The sequence below is a fragment of the Symphalangus syndactylus genome, chromosome 14, assembly GCF_028878055.3.
Source record: "Symphalangus syndactylus isolate Jambi chromosome 14, NHGRI_mSymSyn1-v2.1_pri, whole genome shotgun sequence".
NCBI classification, from domain to species: domain Eukaryota; kingdom Metazoa; phylum Chordata; class Mammalia; order Primates; family Hylobatidae; genus Symphalangus; species Symphalangus syndactylus.
This window is the reverse complement of record NC_072436.2, coordinates 79441494-79461328: the sequence shown is the minus strand read 5'-3', so window position 1 is coordinate 79461328 and position 19835 is coordinate 79441494. Positions and strand designations below refer to the sequence as shown.

Here is a 19835-nt window from a genome sequence, read left to right as displayed (position 1 = left end):
ACTGCACTGCAGCCTGAGCAACAGAGTTAGACTCCATCTCAAAACAAACCAAACTGCACTGCACAGGTAGCAAATTCTATGCTTTGTAGAAAAATAATTTGGAAACCGAATTTGATAATCTAATTTGAGGAATAAAGTTGCCTAATAAAGTAAGTCTAAATTCATACCTCAGAATTTGAACAACCATCATAGGCACTGGTAGCCAATCGAGCCAAGTTACAGAGATGCTGAAACAGGTTTAAGCCAGTCATGCTAATTGTTTCAGGTTTTAGCTGGGGCATCTTTGGAAGGGTAGGGGGAAACACAAAGCTAATTTAGTGTGGTAATTCACAGATTTTATTAAATTTAAATAAACTTTACTGAAAACATTGTAGAAGGAAACAGATCACTTTGAATTTTTAGTGATAATTTTAAAAAATAAAAATATATAATAATTTGGCTGGGCACAGTGGCTCAGTACTTTGGAAAGCCAAGGCAGGCAGATCGCTTGAGCTCAGGAGTTTTGAGACCAGCCTGGGCAACATGGCGAAACCTCATCTCTATGAAAACTACAAAAATCAGCCGGGCATGGTGGTGTGTGGCTGTAGTCCCAACTACTTGGGAGGCTGTAGTGGGAGAACTGCTTCAGCCCGGGAGGTCAAGGCTACAGTGAGATGTGATCACACTACTGCACTGCAGCCTTGGAGACAGAGCAAGCCTATCTCAAAGAAAATAAAATGAAAATATATATGTGATTTAATGAACATTTTATTCAGGTAATAATTGAAATGTGTCTGATACAGGCTTCAATTTTGAAGATGTACATAGACCCAAATCAGAGGACTTAAATAAAAACATCTATCATGCATTGTATACCTATACCATACAAACTTATGAGAGGTATAGCTACAAGTACAGTTTTTGTTAAAGTCAGAGGTTGAAATTTAAGATGACGGAAGTTATATTTGTAGCTCTGTCTTGGGTCTATTAAGTGACTTAGTTTATACACACTAAAACTCATTCATATATATATACTCGGTTCCAACACGGAGATAACGTCACACTTTGCAGACAGCCTTCATAATCTCAAAAATAAGCATAAAAAAGTCTTATTGCAATATTTTCACTGAGTTTCAAAATTCAATTGGGAATAGCTCATTCAGAAAAATGTCACCTGAACTGTGACATGTGGTAAAGAAGAACAAAAATTGGAACATCTTTACAATAACGACAACACTTCCTAATATGCCTTCCCAGAATTTACACATCTGGAGAATGGCTTATCTTTGCCCAAAAGACTGACTGCAATGACAGTCATTTAAAGAATGAAGAGTCACAGAAAACAGCTCTCACACTCATGGGTGTGGGCAACACCCCTGAAAATTGGACTACAATATTACTGATGATTTTAAAAAAACAAACACTAAGAAAATTAGTGCTGCCTTCAAAAGTTATTCTAATTGTTAAATTATTGTAGCTAATAGAACATTTTTATAAATATAAACTATTAATTTAGAGGTAAACAGTGTAAACAACAAAATCAGAGCACAATCTGACCAAAAATTATATTAGAACTGCTAAAATTCATTACATTTGGTACTTAAAAAAACCGTCAAGAAAAAAAAAAAGGCATTACAGAATTCGTATTTCAAGAGATGAAAAGGGGAACATGGAAAAATAATAACAATTAAACTGTGAGAAATGTAATTACCTTCTCCAGGAAAAGATGTTTGTAGGTTTCCATACCCATAGCATGTTGATCTTTACTTCGAACTTGATTTAAAAACCAATGGAGTGCATCATCATAACATTCAGAATCTTCTACTAAACAATGCCATAAGATGTCAACTTGCTCTAAACTTAACCCTAGATAAAAATTATAAATTTTATACTTTATTAACTACATACAAAAAAATTACACTTCTCTTAGGCATGTGTACGTACAGTAAGTCCTCACTTAACACAGATAGGTTCTTAGAAATTGCAATTTTAATTGAAATGATGCATAATGAAACTAACTTTACCATATATTAATTGATATAAAGAAGAGTTATGTTCCTACAGCATATTTATGATTTAAAAAAGAATCACAGCAGCTGGGTGAAGTGGCTCACGTCTGTAATCCTAGCACTTTGGGAGGCCGAGGTGGGTGGACTGCCTGAGCTTGGGAGATCCAGACCAGCCTGGCCAACATGGTGAAACGCTGCCTCTTTTAAAATACAAAAAATTAGCTGGGCACGGTGGCGTGTGCCTGTAATCCCAGTTACGCAGGAGGCTGAGACAGGAGAATTGCTTGAACCCGGGAGGTGAAGGTTGCAGTGAGCCAAGATCATGCCACTGCACTCCAGCCTGGGCAACAGTGCAAGATTCCATCTCAAAAAAGAACAAAAACAGTCACGAAACTTACTTATTTAGAAGTTAACATTTCGAATATTAAACACTGGAATAAATGTGAGCTACATATACATTTAAGAAAGATTAATACAAACCACTAAGTTATTTATCCAGTTTTTGGCGAATCAATGGTGGTAGTAGATGAAATCAAGGACTAAATGGTTACAAATTAAACATCGTAAGGAGCACTTCCTACCACCAGGCAATTCAAACACAAACAATAACAAATTTAGCGGGCTCGCTTTTTTACCACATCATTTATGGCTATGCATTTCCATGAATATCACAGAGCTCACAAATTTCTATGTTACAATTTGTATTCATTCATTTGCTCGTTTTCCAACTTGCTTATTCCAGTTCAGGGCTGTGGGTGGCCAAATCGTAACCCAGCATCTCAGGGACTAGCATCTCAAGGACAAGGCAGTAACTAACCTTGACCAGGAAGCCATTCCATTGCAGATTGCCCTCATACACACACCCACACTCATTCAGACTGGGATCATTTAGACATGCCAATGAATCCACAGTGCATGTCTTTGGGATGTGGGAGGAAACCAGGGTACCCAGAGAAAACCCATGCAGACATGGGGAGAATGTGTAAATTCTACACAGGCAGTGGCCCTGGCCGGGAATCAGTTTTTTCCTCATTAATGTTAAAACATTATTTGATGACCTACTGTAGTTTATTTATATAAAAGTGTATAAAATATTTACTATCTCATCCAGGCGCAGTGGCTCACACATGTAATCCAGCACTTTGGGAGGCCGAGGTGGGAGAATCACTTGTGGCCATGAGTTTGAGACCAGTCTGGGCAATATAGGAAGACATTGTCTTTACAAAAAATTAAAAAACAAAAATTTGTAGGCCGGGCGTGGTGGCTCATGCCTGTAACCCCAGCCCTTTGGGAGGACAAGGTGGGTGGATCACCTGAGGTCAGGAGTTCAGAACCAGCCTAGTCAACATGGTGAAACCTGGTCTCTACTAAAAGTACAAAAACTAGCCAGGCGTGGTGGTGGGTGCCTATAATCCCAGCTACTCGGGAGGATGAGGCACAAGAATTGCTGGAACCTGGGAGGTGGAGGATGCAGTGAGCTGAGGCCTCGCCATTGCACTCCAGCCTGTGCGACAAGAGCAAGACTCCGTGTCAAAAACAAACAAAAAAGTAGCTGGGCAGGGTGGCACGCACCTTTAGTCCTAGCTACTTGGGAGGCTGAGGTGGGAAGGCTCTTCGAGCCCAGGAGTTCAAGGCTGCAGTGAACTATGATCATGCACTTCAGCCTGAATGACAGAGTGAGACTGTCTCTTTTATATAAAAAAAAAAAAAAAATATGGCCGGGCGCAGTGGCTCACGCCTGTAATCCCAGCACTTTGGGAGGCTGAGGTGGGCAGATCACGCCGTCAGGAGATCAAGACCATCCTGGCCAACATGGTGAAACCCCGTCTCCACTAAAAATACAAAAATTAGCTGGGAGTGGTGGCGCATGCCTGTAGTCCCAGCTGCTCAGGAGGCTGAGGCAAGAGAATTGCTTGAACCCGGGAGGCGGAGGTTGCAGTAAGCCAAGATTTGCACCACTGCTCTCCATCCTGGTGACAGAGTGAGACTCCATCTCAAAAAACAAAACAAAACAAAACTATCTCAATAACTATTTCTCATGTCACCCTATTTGTAAAATTTAAAATCATATTCATACAACATTTTGGTCCTAAATGAATGTACCAGAAACACCAATATAGCCAGAAACACAAAGGAGATAACTTACAGCCTTTTACAAGTATTTAATAAGAATTTTCACATAATTTATGTTTTTAAAATGTAGTTTAAGATAACCCATATGTAAATCACCTAAAAATACACAACTTATGAAGTATTCTCAAACAACCCATTTAGAAGAAAATTCTTCTCCCTAAAACAGGAGCACATCTGTATAACAGTAAAAATGATTGGGGGAGGTAATCCTAAAAACTGAAGAATCAGTGGTAAGAGTTGAGTATTATAGAGCGTATACCATGTTCAAAGGTCATTCTCTGTATACAGGAGATAAGTAAGCATTATTTTTGTAAAATATGAAAAAAGGAGGCCAGGCATGGTGGTTCACACCTATAATCCCAGCACTTTGGGAGGCCGAGGTGGGCGGATCACCTGAGGTCGGGAGTTCGAGACCAGCCTGACCAACATGGAGAAACCCTGTCTCTCCTAAAAATACAAAAAATTAGCTGGGCGTGGTGGCACATGCCTATAATACCAGCTACTCGGGAGGCTGAGGCAGGAGAATCGCTTGAACCAGGGAGGTAGAGGTTGTGGTGAGCCAAGATCACGCCAATGCACTCCAGCCTGTGTGACAAGGGCAAGACTCTGTCTCAAAACAAAACAAAGAAAAAGAAAAAACGAAAAAAGGACCCTTATGATGAAGAAAGCAAAAGGAAACTGCCTAAAACAGAAAACAGCAACATATCAGAGGACATAATCAGCTAGGGAGTCAGGCTAATGACAGAAAATCTGTATTGTACCCAAGTATTATTAAAGGATGCCTGAGTGTGGCAGAAGACAGATAAACTATTCAGAACAAAACGGAAGGCATTATAGGCAACCACAAGTACGAATATGAAAAAAATTAGACAGTCCAAAAGGTTAGAACAAAGCATCCCAGGGATTTCTGAAGTACATTTTAAGAGGTTCCAAACCCTGGGTGGTGCCCTAGAACCAGAAGGGGCATGATGGTATGGTACCATCAAAAGAAATTTCTTTTATTGGGAAAAGTAGATGAAATGACAAAATAAAGAAAAATTCCTCAGAAATATTCACCCTAGTAGCAGTATCAGTCTAAAGAGTTTTATCAAAAAAAAGTTATCCTATCAGTTTCTCACTGAAACAGTTAATGTGTAGATGATTTGTTCTGAGAACTTGTGACCATAGGAGCAAATATAAATAAACCCAAAACAATTTTAGTATATATCAGAACTTAAACACATTAATTAAGGAGAACAAGATAAACAGTATCCAGGTTAATTACAGTCAACTAAATAAAAAAAACAGAAGTATATCCATAATTGGCTGAATCACCAGTCCACATTCAATGGGCAACTTATACAATTTTGTTACTGTTTTTTTAAAAGACTATAGTTATTGTCATATTGAAAATCAGTATCAAAATATTGGATGTAATTACATATAACTTTGGAGTAACTTCGTTATGGGTAACAGGAACTGTGCCAATAAGAGAAGTACAACCAGCCATGCACAGTGGTCTGAGGCCTGTAATCCTAGCACTTTGGGAAGCTAAGGCAGGAGGATCGCTTGAGCCCAGGAATTTCAGACCAGGCTGAGCAACATAATGAGACTCTGTACAAATAATTTAAAAATTACACTGGGCGCCGTGGCTCACGCCTGTAATCCCAGAACTTTGGGAAGCCGAGGCGGGCGGATCACGAGGTCAGGAGATTGAGATCATCCTGGCTTACACGGTGAAATCCCGTCTCTACTAAAAATACAAAAAAAAAAAAAGTTAGCTGGGCGTGGGGGCGGGCGCCTATAGTCCCAGCTACTTGGGAGGCTGAGGCAAGAGAATGGCGTGAACCCAGGAGGTGGAGCTTGCAGGGAGCCGAGATCGCGCCACTGCACTCCAGCCTGGGCAACAGAGCGAGACTCCGTCTCAAAAAAAAAAAAAATCAGCCAGGTATGGTGATGTGCACCTATGGTCCCAGCTACTCTGGAGACTGAGGTGGGAGGATCACTTGGAGGGCAGGTGAAGTGGGCGGGAGAACAGCCATGATGTGGGAGAAGTGAAGTTTTAGATTTGATACTATCTGGGCAGTAGCTATTATCTATTGTAAATTCACAGAGAATCTATATTGTGTATAATCAATATGAAACTTAAATGTTCATAGTATCTATGTTGACTATATGTGTTTGTTTGACTTCTCCCTATAGATTGGTTTTGCTGTATTTTACTTATTTCTTGAATGTTATCAGTGATAATGGGTCAATAAATGACGTAATAACACGAAAGAGAAATTTCCTACCAAAATCAGGTAGCTTATTTTTGAAATCTGTTATCCCAGTGTTGGTGGCATTTGTTACAAATAGTTTGAACAGAAAAAAGAAATAACAGACTTTAAATAATAAGATAAACACACTATATCTCAAGCACACGTATGGACTTGAAAAGAGTCATGACAACTCCTAGCAAGACACCCATCAGGCTGACAATATACTAACCACAGTTACAGAGACAATGTTCTTCTAAAAAATAAGGTTTGACACTGACACACAGAAAAAGAAGAATGTAGAGAGTAAAGGATGACAGTCAGTATATGAAGGAAAAAGGAGCTTCGGCTAACAGAAATCAAGCTCGTTCTTCTCTTGTGAGACCATCTATAACCACATAGATTTGGATATGGTACAAATCTGAATATAACAGACCAAGCTCTACTTTTAAAAAATTAACTGTTAACGAAACTGAGTTTAAAGTCAAACTAAATAAAACTGGGGTCTCTAAATGTCTCCATCACCCATAAAGCCAAGTAATTTTCAAAAGATTAGCCCTGATAACAATACATAAATAATACCTATCTCCAACCAAAGGGAAAGCAAGATTCTATAAGCAAAAATAATAAAAGATGCAGTCAGCCAGGTGCAGTGACTCATGCTGGTAATCCTAGCACTTTGGGAGGCCAAGGCAGGAAGACTGTTTGGGCCCATGAGTTTGAGACCAGCCTGGGCAACACAGTGAAACCCTATCTCTATGCAAATTTAAAAAAAAATTAGCTGGCTGTGGTGATGTGTAGTCCCACATTACTCAGGAGGCTAAGGTGGGATGACTGTTGAGCCGGGGAGGTCAACAGCTGCAATGAGCTGTGATCGCACCACTGCACTCCAGCCTGGGAGACAGTGTGAGACCATGTCTCAAAAAAAAAAGAGAAAAGGTCTTACAGGACTAAAATTTTTTTAAATTTATTTAAAATGCAAACAATCCCAATTATTTTAATAAATTATCTGAATGTTGGTATAATTTATAAATGTATTAAGAATAATCACTGCAGCAGCCATAAAAAAAGAATGAAATCGTGTCCTTTACAGCAACATAAATGCAACTGGAGGCCATTATTCTAAGTGAACTAACTCAGAAACAGAAAACCAAATACCATACATTCTTGCTTGTAAGCAGGAGCTAAACAATGGGTACACATGGACATATAGATGAAACTAATAGACACTGGGGTCTCCAAAAGGGGATATGGCAGGAACAGGACAAGGGTTGAAAAATAAACTATTGGGTACAATGTTCACTATCTGAGTAATGGGTACACAAGAAGCCCAATCCCCACCAGTATGCAATATACCCCTGTAACAAACATACATGTGCCCACTGACTCCAAAATTAAATTAAACTAAAAAAAAAAAAAAAAAAAACTGCAGAAATCAGAAGAGTAAATTTAGTTCTTCCAATAGTCAAAACAGATTTTAAAAAAGTACTGATTAAAAAACTTACTGAAATGATCAGGTGATCCCAGAGTTGAAAATACACAAGTCAAGAATTGAAGGCGAACTTGAACTTCAGCACTATGGCTGTACCTATAATTTAAAAGTTATTAAAATAATTAAATATCCTATTTCTTAATTACTTTTAAAAATTTAGTGGTCCTATGCATAACTTATACCAAAAATTGTTTTAATAATTCATAATTATTTTAACTATGTATCTTTGGTTACACAAAAGAAGTTTATAAAGGCAAAACAAAAAACAAATTTATACTATTTAATAAATTACACAAATCTTGAAACTATAACAAAGTTTCCTTTCAAATTACGTAAGAAAGCACACAAAAATTCAACAGTGAAGCAGAGGAAGTATGTCATTTTAAAAGTATGTAATACACAAATAAATTAGAATAGGCAACAGGTAAAAAACACCATCTCTATCTAAAAAGTACATACTTCATATCATGGTCCCTTTAGTGGTAATATATTCTGTACCCAAGAAACACTAATAAAATAATATTTCCATAAATTTAGTTCATGAAAAGTAGAGCTGATACAAAATTTGCATTTTTGAATGTTATTTCAAATCTAAATAATTATAATTCACATGCATAAAATTTGATGCTTAATAAAAAAGTTGCTTTTGAAACTTTTAAAGAAGCAACTTTTAGTGAGGTAGGATAGGAGATGAGTCTGAATAGATCAACAAGAGACAGACTGTGGTCGGCCCCAACGTCAGAAAGAAGAGATGGAAAACGAAGTCAGGGAGGAGTGCTGGTGAGTGGGGGTGAGGGGACCATGTTTGGGGTGGAGGTAATCATCAGGTTTGCTTTTTAAAAAATTTGTGTGTTTGGGGCAGGGAGGGGTCAGAGTCTCACTCTGTTGTCTAGGCTAGAGTGCAGTGACAGAATCACCGCTCACTGCAACCTCTGCCTTCCAGGTTCAAGTGATTCTCGTGCCTTAGCCTCTGGAGTAGCTGGGATTACAGGCGTGCACCACCACACCCGGCTAATTTTTGTTATTTTTATTATAGTAGAGACGGGGTTTCACCATGTTGGCCAGGCTGTCTCAAACTCCTGACCTCAAGTGATCTGCCTGCCTTGGCCTCCCAGAGTGCTGGGATTACAGGTGTCAGCATGCCTGGCCCAGGTTTGCATTTTAAAAGGATTCCTTTCCTTTAGCAACCCCAGTGAACTGCATATTTAACTGTGTCTATAATATCACATTCTAGTTCAAGTACTTGAACACTCAATGAAACTAAGTCAATAATAAGCTGTTATCGCTGTGTTACAGATCAAAAGGCAGATTGTGGATCAACTGCCCAAACTGCTTTGCCAACATAAAACAGTGGCTGGTCTATGCTCTGATCTATAACCTAGCATGAAGAGGGTCAAAAGGCATTTTTTTTTTTTTTTTTTTTTTTTTTTTTTTTGCGGAAATGGAGTCTCACACTCGCCCAGGTTGGAGTGCAGTAGCGTGATCTCAGCTCGCTGCAACCTCCGCCTCCTGGGTTCAAGCGATTCTCCTGCCTCAGCCTCCCGAGGAGCTGGGATTACAGGTGCATGCCTCCACGCCCAGCTAATTTTTATTTTTTATTTTTTTAGTAGAAATACGGTGTCACCATGTTAGCCAGCTGGTCTCCAACTCCTGACCTCAGGTGACCCGCCCACATTGGCCTCCCAAAGTGCTGGGATTACAGGCATGAGCCACTGTGCACAGCCTGGGCATCTTAATTCAATGTCCTGTAATCCACAAGTAAGAGCAAAATTTTAACAGCGTCCCAAAATTGGCTTCCCAAAATCGCACTAAATTCATTATTGAAGTTTTAAAGCTTACATTTTCTGAAGATTTGAGTTCACTGGACATGCCTTTGCTGCTCTTTAGGGTCTCTTATTAACGCTGGTAAAGAAAAGATTAACTTTTGCCTCATTAATGCTGCACTGATCTTTGTAAAGGTGAAAATACATATGACGAGATGTAGGGGAGAGGAAATCTGATAAGCAGCTCTCAGACTACAAGGCATCCCAGATAAAATTCAAGAACAGCTAGCTCTTAAGGGCTTCTAGGCTTTTTAAGTTAAAGAACAAGAGATTTTGTAGCAGAGGCCTTGAGTACAAATTCAAAAATGAGTTGTAGGACCCATCAGTTCTGCGGTTTTACGTTACTATATCCTCTTGCCTTGTCTAGGGGACATCAATCAAACATAAAAGGAGAATAAAGTCTTGCCCTTTACTAAGTGCCTTTACATCTGAAATAATTCTTCCCCTATACTTGCATCTCAGAATAAGGGACTCATAACCCTGAAGGCATGGGTCTAGTCCCTTTGTACTCCCATAGTACAGCCCCTGATGCTGCACTTCAAAGATCTCTGTGGATTCCATCAGGATCCTATGGGCTGCTGAAACCACCAATGAGAAAAATGTCTTGGAATGTCAGACAAAGATGGTATCAATATTGACAAATTCTCATGGGCTTGTCCATGGCTTCTGATATCACAGGAAATACAGGACAAAAATAGTCTCCCCAAAGATATGAAACTTTAATAACAGATTACTGCCTTAAAAGAAAATCTCTTTGTAGCCTCTGCAGACAAGATTTTCTCTAGAGAGCACTGGATTCCAGAAACACGTAATATGTCCTTTTAAGAACATACTACGGGCGCAGTGGCTCATGTCTGTAATCCTAGCACTTTGGGAGGCGGAGGCGGAGGTGGGTGGATCGCCTGAGGTCAAGAGTTCAAGACCAGCCTGACCAACATGGTGAAACCTTGTCTCTACTAAAAAGCAAAAATTAGCTGGGTGCAGTGGCAGGCACCTGTAATCCCAGCTACTCGGGAGGCTGAGGCACGAGAATCACTTGAACCCAGGAGGTGGAGGTTACAGTGAGCTGAGATCACACCATTGCACTCCAGCCTGGGCAAAAGAGCAAAAACTCCATCAAAAAATAAAATAAACTTAAAAAAAATATATAAAAGCAAAAAACAAAAATTACAAAATGAAAAAATAAAAATATTATCTTTCATGCTACAAGAATCTTTTTCCCCCCCTCGGTGAAAAATTTCAGAACTTTCCTATTTTAATCTCCACTGGAAAAAAAATACTGAAATAAGTATGCATGAACAAAGAGTAGCAAATGTACACTTGTTTTACACCCTGAAGGAATAGGGAAATTATATCAAAATAGTCCAGACAATATCTCTCTATTCTAAGAGTTTTATTCTCCTAGGATGGCAGCCAACAAGGCAGATTGAAAGGTTGGAAAGATTATTCTAGTATACCCTAAAAACACATAAAACACATCTCCAAGGAGCCCTACTCCTTTTTCACCACAGAAGCAATGCTTTGCTCACCTCTGATTCCACTAACAAAGTAAGTAACTTCACTGTTGTCAATGAAGTGAACGACTAAGTCTCAGACCTATGTTCCTTTTTGATACTTAATGTTGGACTTTCTCTTTATGAGCATGATTCACTTTATGACTTCCATTCCCCTTTCACTATGCCTCTCAAGTCCTCCTCTTCAAGTCCACAGGCTGACGGCTGTGGTGGGAGCTCTTTTATAACCTAGTGTTTATTTCTTTGCTGACAAGTAATTAATACCCCATCTCCTAATAAAAATGTGGGTCATGTGTGGTTTTATTTCTGCTCTTTGTTGATCCTATGATTTTTGTTTTGTTTTTGAGACAGAGTTTCACTCTCGTTGCCCAGGCTGGAGTGCAGTGGTGCGATCTCGGCTTACTGCAACCTCCACCTCCTGGGTTCAAGTGGATCTCCTGCCTCAGCCTCCTGAGTAGCTGGGACTACAGGCATGCACCACCATGCCTGGCTATTTTTTTTTTTTTTTGTATTTTTGGTAGAGACAAGGTTTCTCCATGTTGGTCAGGCTGGTCCTGAACTCCCAACTTCAGGTGATCCGACTGCCTCAGCCTCCCAAAGTGTTGGGATTACAGCCGTGAGCCACCATGCCTGGTGATCCTATGATTTTTATAGAGCATAAACATAATGTTCGGATTCAAGAGGCCACCATTATCCTCAAACTCTGCTTCAATAGGAATAAAAAAGGATACTGACTTGGAATAACAGTTAGAATTTTAACATAATTTTAAAATAATACATCCTGTATAGAGGGAACTTTGTAAGCAAAGCTATGGAATACAGTAAATAGAAATACCACCCAGAAATAATTTGATAAGCTTGTAGAATAAACTGTCAAAAAAAAATTCAACAATAACACTGGAAAGTTTGAGTTTAGTTCATAGACAGCCCAGAATACTAAGCTGAAGAGACTGGTATTTTATTTTTTATGCCATGAAGAATCTCTGGATGGGGTTAAGAGACAGAATTCTTGTATCTTTCATATGCTATATTATTTGTTTTAACCAGGTAACTACAATTTGTAGATAACCTATGTGCCAGGTACAATTCACTGTCTCATTTCATTAAATTCTTACAAACACTTATAAGGTAAATAATTGGAATTAGAGGGGTAAATAATTGAAATAAGGTTAAAATAATAGATTAATAACCTAGAGCTAGGTCTGCATGATTCTCAAGCCCATGGGCTTCCCACCAGTACCATACTGCCTTCCTACTTTGACAGACAGAAGGAATGAACCAGCATATGGGAAGACTGAGGCAAGAAGACTAAACTAGAGGTAGTTATAAGGACAAAAGTAGTGTTTGTGGAAATGTCAACTTGTGAAAAGATATGGAGCATATTTTAACAAAAAGGTAGAGAATAACGGCAGTATAATGTAGCACTTACAAATACAAATTCTATAACAGAAACAGACTGTACAGAAGCTCACTCTATTCTTTATGTGTGACGTTGGACAAGTTGTCATATCACATAGCTTCAGTATACTCATTTGTAAAGTAAGACTGTCTCAAATGGGTTGTTGTATATCTTAAAGTAGTTGATATCTGACACACTGGTAAATATCAACGAACACTGGCTTTTTTGTCATCGTCATCATTATTCATGTTTGGAAATAAGAGTACAAAAATGCCTCAAGTCTCAAGTTTTAGGCAAGTGGGAGGATAGCTGCACCCTAAAGGACACAGTAAAAATAAAATCTAGAGAAGTAACTGATTTGTGCAGGGAAATAAGTAAATTTATTTTTAGAAGTATGCATGCCTTAAAGGTCTATGACTTTTCCGAACACTTCTACAGTCTGCTTAGTTTCTACCTTTGTGGAAGTTTTCTATGTGATTTTTTCAATCACAGTGTGACTCCTCCTCTTCTTCATTAATATGCCAGTAGTGGCATTGAACTGGTTTCCTCAACATGGACATCAGTCCATAACAATCAGCTCACCAGCAGAAATCTTCTGAATCGCCTATGCATCTCCTTAAAGAAGCTTCAAATACAGCTATACCACCACCAATCCATTGCTACCAATTCTTGTCCCAAATCACTTGAATATATCCAGAGAATATTTTGGTGTAATGAGAAAATATTAATGATATACCACCAGTTTTAAAACCTTCCACACATCCTAAACTTTCTAATACTAGTATGCAATTATAATAAAATGTTTTAAGTCAACTATGTTAAATGTTATTTTTGAAGTAAATCTTTACAAATTTTAGAATCAATGCTCTAAAATGTTAAAACAAGCATATCCATGGTTTCTGAAAAAATGTATTTACTTTTGATTCCTAAAAACAATATCTTTGAACAAATCTCAATAGTGAAAGTTAACCAACCCCGAAAAGTGAGTCAGCTACATTTACCTAAGAATTTAAGAGTAACCTCCTAAGAATCTTTCAGCTTAAAAAGTTCTAGCAGCCTTTGCATAATTTTATACAAATAAAGTTTTCTGTTACAATTACTTATTATATGAAAAAAAGTTAAAACACTGGAAAATCATCTTTCAAAGGAAAGACAATCCACACAAATGTATTTAACCCAGTTGAGACGTACTTACAGTGCATGTTTTTGTCTTCCTTCTCTCACAGTTTGAATGTAGTATACCAAATTATCAAAGAAAAGCTTCATCATGTTCAGTTCTTTTTCTGCCCACCTGGCCCAAATAAAAGAAAAAATAATTTTAAAGTGGGCAGGGTAAGAGAATAAATCTATGCTATGACAGTAAATATGCAAATCTAAAAAAATCTTCAAATGTAAAATTTTAGTTACCAAAAATATACACATTTTATTTATATTTGAATGGTGAAAAGATATAAAGCAACGTTCCCTCATTTTTATGAATTTAAAGTATCTTTGTAAGTTTTTAATCTCAAAATGCCTGTGAAAGCGCTATTATCAATGACTAATTTGAGTTAATATTAAAAGTAATATGATACCATTTCATATAAGGATATACTATGTGCTTTGGTCATTACTTAGCACAATATCTGGCATACAGAAGGCACACAATAAACTTACTGCATATATCTTTTGTTGTTAATTTGCTTATATTTTTGAACAAATTTTTTTTTTAAATCAAAGAAATACCCAGCACTGAGTTCCAAAATAATGTAGAAATACTAAAATGAAAACACAAATAGTGGCATATACATTCAGAGATCCTAGGGTCCATAACTTTCATAATTAACATAATGTATTTCATATAACACCTATTAGCAATTTATCTGTTAAAATGTACAGATACAGAAGTATTAAAATTCTGTGAGTTCCATGTAATTTACATCATGTTTCTGTTATAGCCATATTTTAAATAGAAGTTACTTTCACCTTGCTAATCACTAAATAAAGGTGAAGTGGTGGAAAGAAGAAAGACTTTGGGTTTGAAGCCAGCTCCAATATACTTGCTACAACATGGCTTCGGGCAAGTAAGCTGACCTCTGGAAGTCTGTTTGCTTGAAGGTTTATTAAAAGAGTCAAGGATAAGTTTCCAATTTTAAACAATGGGCCATTAGAATGAGTTTAAGAGATAATATGTACTAAATATTGAGTGCTGCTATACATACTAGATTCACAATAAATGATAGCTTTCATTGTTACTGATGTCAAATAATCACAGGAGCTTAGAGTTCTTTTAAGTGATGTAGTTTATGAGATTTAGGATACCAATCTCTTGTGGTAATGGAAACCCTGTGAATTTTCCTTAATTAAGCTTATTTACATTTAATTTAAGGCACAAACTAAAAGAGTTTCAACTCAATATATTTAGGTTCAGGTACTTGATTAAGTAACTGAATATTCAGAGACTGTCCCTTCTATACAAGAAAGTTACTCCTTAATATGAACCACCTCCACTGACTATAATGACACCTGCTCGCCCGTGTTAGCACCAAATGACTGCCTTTACTGCATTAGAATTTTGAAATTCAGCCACTTAAAAATTATAGAAAGAGGCAATGAAAAATGGCTCACACTATTCTTGTTCTTCAGTGATGTTAAATGCTTTCCCCTACCCCTCCTTTTGGAAGCTGAAGGACCTTCCTTGCAAAAATAGAAACTTCACTGGATTCTTACTGTAGTTATCAACCAAAGAAAGAGACTAAGATACTTCTAAATAATAATAAAGGTTCAGATCAAACATATTCCCTTTAAAAGAACAATAAGAAGCAAGGTATATGACTCAGAAGAACTAACTTCATCCAATCTGGAATTATAGTGCAGACTTCCAAGAACTGTAAAAGTGATACACCATTGTGAAAGCAAACAAGTGTTCTTACCACCTAAGCTTAGAATTGAGAACTTGATCTCACAAATCAATCCTTAAACAAGTTGAATTTTCCCTAAAATTCAAATGTCTCTGAAATTTCTCCAAAAGCTTATTTAGAATAAAGTATACAACACATCTTTTTAATGTATTGTTTGTGGTAGATAACTTTCTCTAGACTTATTACCAAAACATGGGGTCGATTTCACATAAAAGTTCTACCTTTGGAAGAATTATTTTAACATTCATTAATCATAAGTTCTCCATAAATGTAAAGGAGTACAAGTTGAATATCCCTTATCCGAAATGCCGGGGAGCACAAGTGTTTCAGATTTTTTCAGATTCCGTAGTATTCGCAGAATGCATAGCAGTTGAACATAACTAATCCAAAAATCCAAATTCCAAAATGCTCCAATGAATATTTCCTTTGAGTGTCATACTGATGCTCCAAAAATGCTGGATTATGGAGCATTTCAGATTTTAGATTTTTCAGATTAGGCATACGCAACCTGTAATAGGGTAGTGTCAAGATTACCCCAAACATGACGTTAGGTCTACAGCCAATTCCTAGAAATAGGAAAAATTAAAGGCATGCCAGAGTTTACTTTAGTGTGGCTCTTCTTCAAAATTACTCTGCCGTAGCTGCATACACTAAAAATCTCCCTAAAATTGGAGTATTAACTGCTAAAGTACTGTTCTCAAACTCCAAAGAAAACAAAACACAGATTTTCCCTCTCATCAGGATATAATCTCCACAGGGGTAAGTGGCAGAGAAATCTAAGAAAACAAACCACATGAAACTCAAATTTTCCTAGTACAGATTAAAAGCTTGTAGGTTAGTCAAAACCTTTAGATAACTATAATTAGAAAAACATCTTTAAAATAAATACTTTTCTTTCTTTTATTTACTTACATTGTTATCCAGTGTGTATCATAACTGCTCCCAAACTGCTGAAAAGTACCAAATAGTTTTGGAAGAAGACGAAGTGAAATTACTACTGATCTGAAACAGCAGAAACATTCACAAAATAATTTTAGTAATTCTTTTTATAGAAATTCAGCCATTTAAACTTTTAAATGCTAAAAGATTTAATGAATTTTATATAGAGATATATTATTACACAAACATTAAACTTTTTTTCTCAAAAGTATAAATTCATTTTACATATTAGGGCAAGAACTCCAAGTTTATAAATTCCAATCCAAGACCTTTAAGGTAAAACACACTATAAATATCTGGGTACAAAAGCAAGTGAAGAGCATTTAAAGATCTTTCTTAAATGAAACTATTTCTTCACAAGTCATTACCATTTTCTCCTAAATTCTCAATATGATTTGCATTCAAACTGAAAATCATGACCTTATGAACCATGTCACTAATGGAAGCACGCCACATACCTCAGAAGTGTAAGGAGCAGAAAGGGGAAAGGAAATTACTTTAAAACTTCAAGTAGATCTGAGTCTGTCTATCCTCTGAAAGGAACAGGTATAGGACAGATACTGACATAGAAATCCTGGAAGTAGGAAAGGAGGTTGGCTGCATGAGCCTTAAAAGAGGCAAAACAAATTCTAATGAAGAACTAAACTTGTTTTAATCTTAGAAGCCAATATTGCTTCACGAAAAAATTTTTCACGAATTTAGGAAGTATTACTTCCTAAATTTTCTTCAATAAACATGTTTTCATTTATAAAATGCAATGTGGAAGCAAGTATATGTTTCACATTAGAGAAACAGGACACCAGGCATTAAGTGGTTATTGATTGAGTTCAGTGAATAATGGTGTGGTTCATGCAAGAGACAAACCAAAAGTAGGAATGTAGAAATAAGACTCATCTTCCTTCTACTCCTACCCTAAAGGAATGCTTTTCTCCAGAATTTATAAGTGCTGAATTATTGAGGAATAATTACATTATACATGGCTAAAAGATTTTTAAGAGTTTTTCCTAAGATTATCTAGAAACTTCCAACTTTTCTCCCATTTAAAAGAATCAAATTCCAAAGAACAAAGACACACATTTTAAGTGCTATAATGACCAAAGACAAAGTCATCCCAAAGCACTAAAACATTTTATTAAAACTGATAAAATTTGTTTTTAAATGATAGAAAGTACTGCTTTTAGACTAAAAATTAATAAAACACAGAATGGGAAAGATAATTTTGGCTTGGTGATAATAATTTATGTTTCAATGAAAAAGGAAACTACAAAATCAAATATACAACTCATTCCAATAAAGATTAAATTGTAGAATTTCTCCTATAATGACTATGAGATGTTATAATGACTTATCAACTTTTTTACGCAAGTAGTTCTGACTACTGATATGCTTACAAAACTAAGAAAGGCATAAAAGGGAAGTGTTATAGTCCAACTTACATTTCACAAATTCTTTCAAGACTGAAAATTTCAAATACCAAAACACATAATCCTAGGCAACAATGTGGTTTAAGATAAAAAGATTCAATGGCCAACCACAAAGGCTCAATGGCCAACGCATAATGGTTCATGCCTGTAATCCCAACACTCTGGGAAGTCAAGGTGAGCAGACTGAGCCCAGGAGTTTGAGACCAGGCAGGGAAACACGGCGAGACCCGGTCTCCACAAAAAAATACAAAAAATTAGCCACCCATGATGGCACATGCCTGTAGTCCCACCTCCTCAGGAGGCTGAGGTGGGAGACTCACTTGAGCCTGGGAGGCGGAGGTTGCAGTGAGCTGAGATTGCACCACTGCACTTGGGCCTGGGCGACACAGTGAGACTGTCTCAAAGAGAAGATAAAGGTTCAACGATCCAGAGTAGTAACATACTAATTTTAGACTCAAGAATAATCCTATTATACTGAATTGCACCAGTTGTTTGATTTATTCCAAGAGTTTGTGTTGTAACCAAAAGCTTATGACTATGCAATAGTGTGGTAGTCCCATAAGAATTACTAACACAGCTTTTTGTTATCTTAGAACAGAGACATTCACTGTTGGTCTTCACAGCTGAAGTTACATATGGATGATTTTGTCTAATCTAGGACTCCATATTTTAAAGTATATTCTACAAAACAGTCATTGAAAATTACAGTGTATATCAAAAGTTGACGTGAAATGCCATATATAATAGTCTCTAGGGAAGCAAAACAAATTGTGTGTGTGTGTGTGTGTCCCTGCACATTTTTTTTTTTTTTTTTTTTTTTTTTGAGACAAGGTCTGTGTTGCCCAGGCTGGAGTGCAGTGGTGCAATCTTGGCTCACTGCAGCCTTGACTTCCCACCTCAGCCTCCCAAGTAGCTGTAACTACAGGTACGGGCCACCATACCCAGCTCATTTTAAACTTTTTCTGTAGAGATGGGTTCTTCCTATGTTGCCAAGGCTGGTCTCAAACTACTGGGTTCAATAGATGCCCCGTCTCAGCCTCTCAAAGTGTTGGAATTACAGGCGTGAGACACTGTACCTGGTCCCTTTTGGATCTTTTTAATTTTCCTACCTATAAAAGAAGTATGTACTCATTTTAGGAAAACTGAGTAACAAAAAGGCACAAAGGAAAAAAAAAACAAAAACTCAAGCTGGGTGCAGTGGCTCACGCCTATAATCCCAGCACTTTGAGAGGTCAAGGCAAGCAGATCACTTGAGGTCGGGAGTTTGAGACCAGCCTGGCCAACACGGCAAAACCCCATCTCACCTAAAAATACAAAAGTTAGCTGTGCGTGGTGGTGCACACCTATATTCCCAGCTACTTGGGAGGCTGAGGCAGGAGAATCACTTGAACCCGGGAGGCAGAGGCTGCAGTGAGCCAAGATCATGTCACTGCACTCCAGCCTGAGCAACTGAGACTCCATCTCAAAAAAAAAAAGCAAAACAAAAAACCTCAATCCTCCCAAAAATAACTGCATTGTGGAGATTACACTCTGACTTATTTCTTACAATCTTTTCTTTTTAATGGTTAGGCCTGTAACTATTTGCCTCAATCATTATATAATCTTTGAAAATAGAACCCTTAATGGCTGCATGATATTTAATCTTTCATACAGTTTTCTCTTTTTATTGAAGTACAATAAACATACATACAAAAGAAGGCACAGATCTAAGGGCACAGCTCAAAATTTTAAGGTAAACACATCTATGCAATCAGCAACCAAATCAAGAAACAAATCAGTATCAGCATTCCAGGAGCCTCTACTGTGTCCCATTCCAACCACTAGTCACCTCAGGGTAGCTATTACCCAGTCTACTAAATACAAGAACTCACCTGTTTTTACAGGATATAAATAAAATAATAGAGATACATAATGTTTTTGTGTCTGGCTTCTTTCTTGCAACATTATGTTTGTGAAATTCATCCAAGTTGTTCCATGTAGTTGTTC

The 19835-nt window shown here is 37.3% G+C and overlaps 1 protein-coding gene across 3 annotated transcripts in view; it reads right to left on the bottom strand.

Moving 5' to 3' along the window:
• Positions 1-19835, bottom strand: part of USP34 (ubiquitin specific peptidase 34) — a 295723-nt gene that overhangs the window by 132533 nt on the left and 143355 nt on the right. For all 3 annotated transcript variants that reach the window (XM_055242296.2, XM_063617918.1, XM_063617917.1), the window contains exons 19-23: positions 16399-16488; positions 13782-13877; positions 7864-7946; positions 1691-1845; positions 168-281 (exon numbers count right to left, since the gene is read on the bottom strand). In XM_055242296.2, the coding sequence (XP_055098271.1) occupies positions 168-281; positions 1691-1845; positions 7864-7946; positions 13782-13877; positions 16399-16488 (538 nt within the window). The remainder of the gene's footprint in view (positions 1-167; positions 282-1690; positions 1846-7863; positions 7947-13781; positions 13878-16398; positions 16489-19835) is intronic.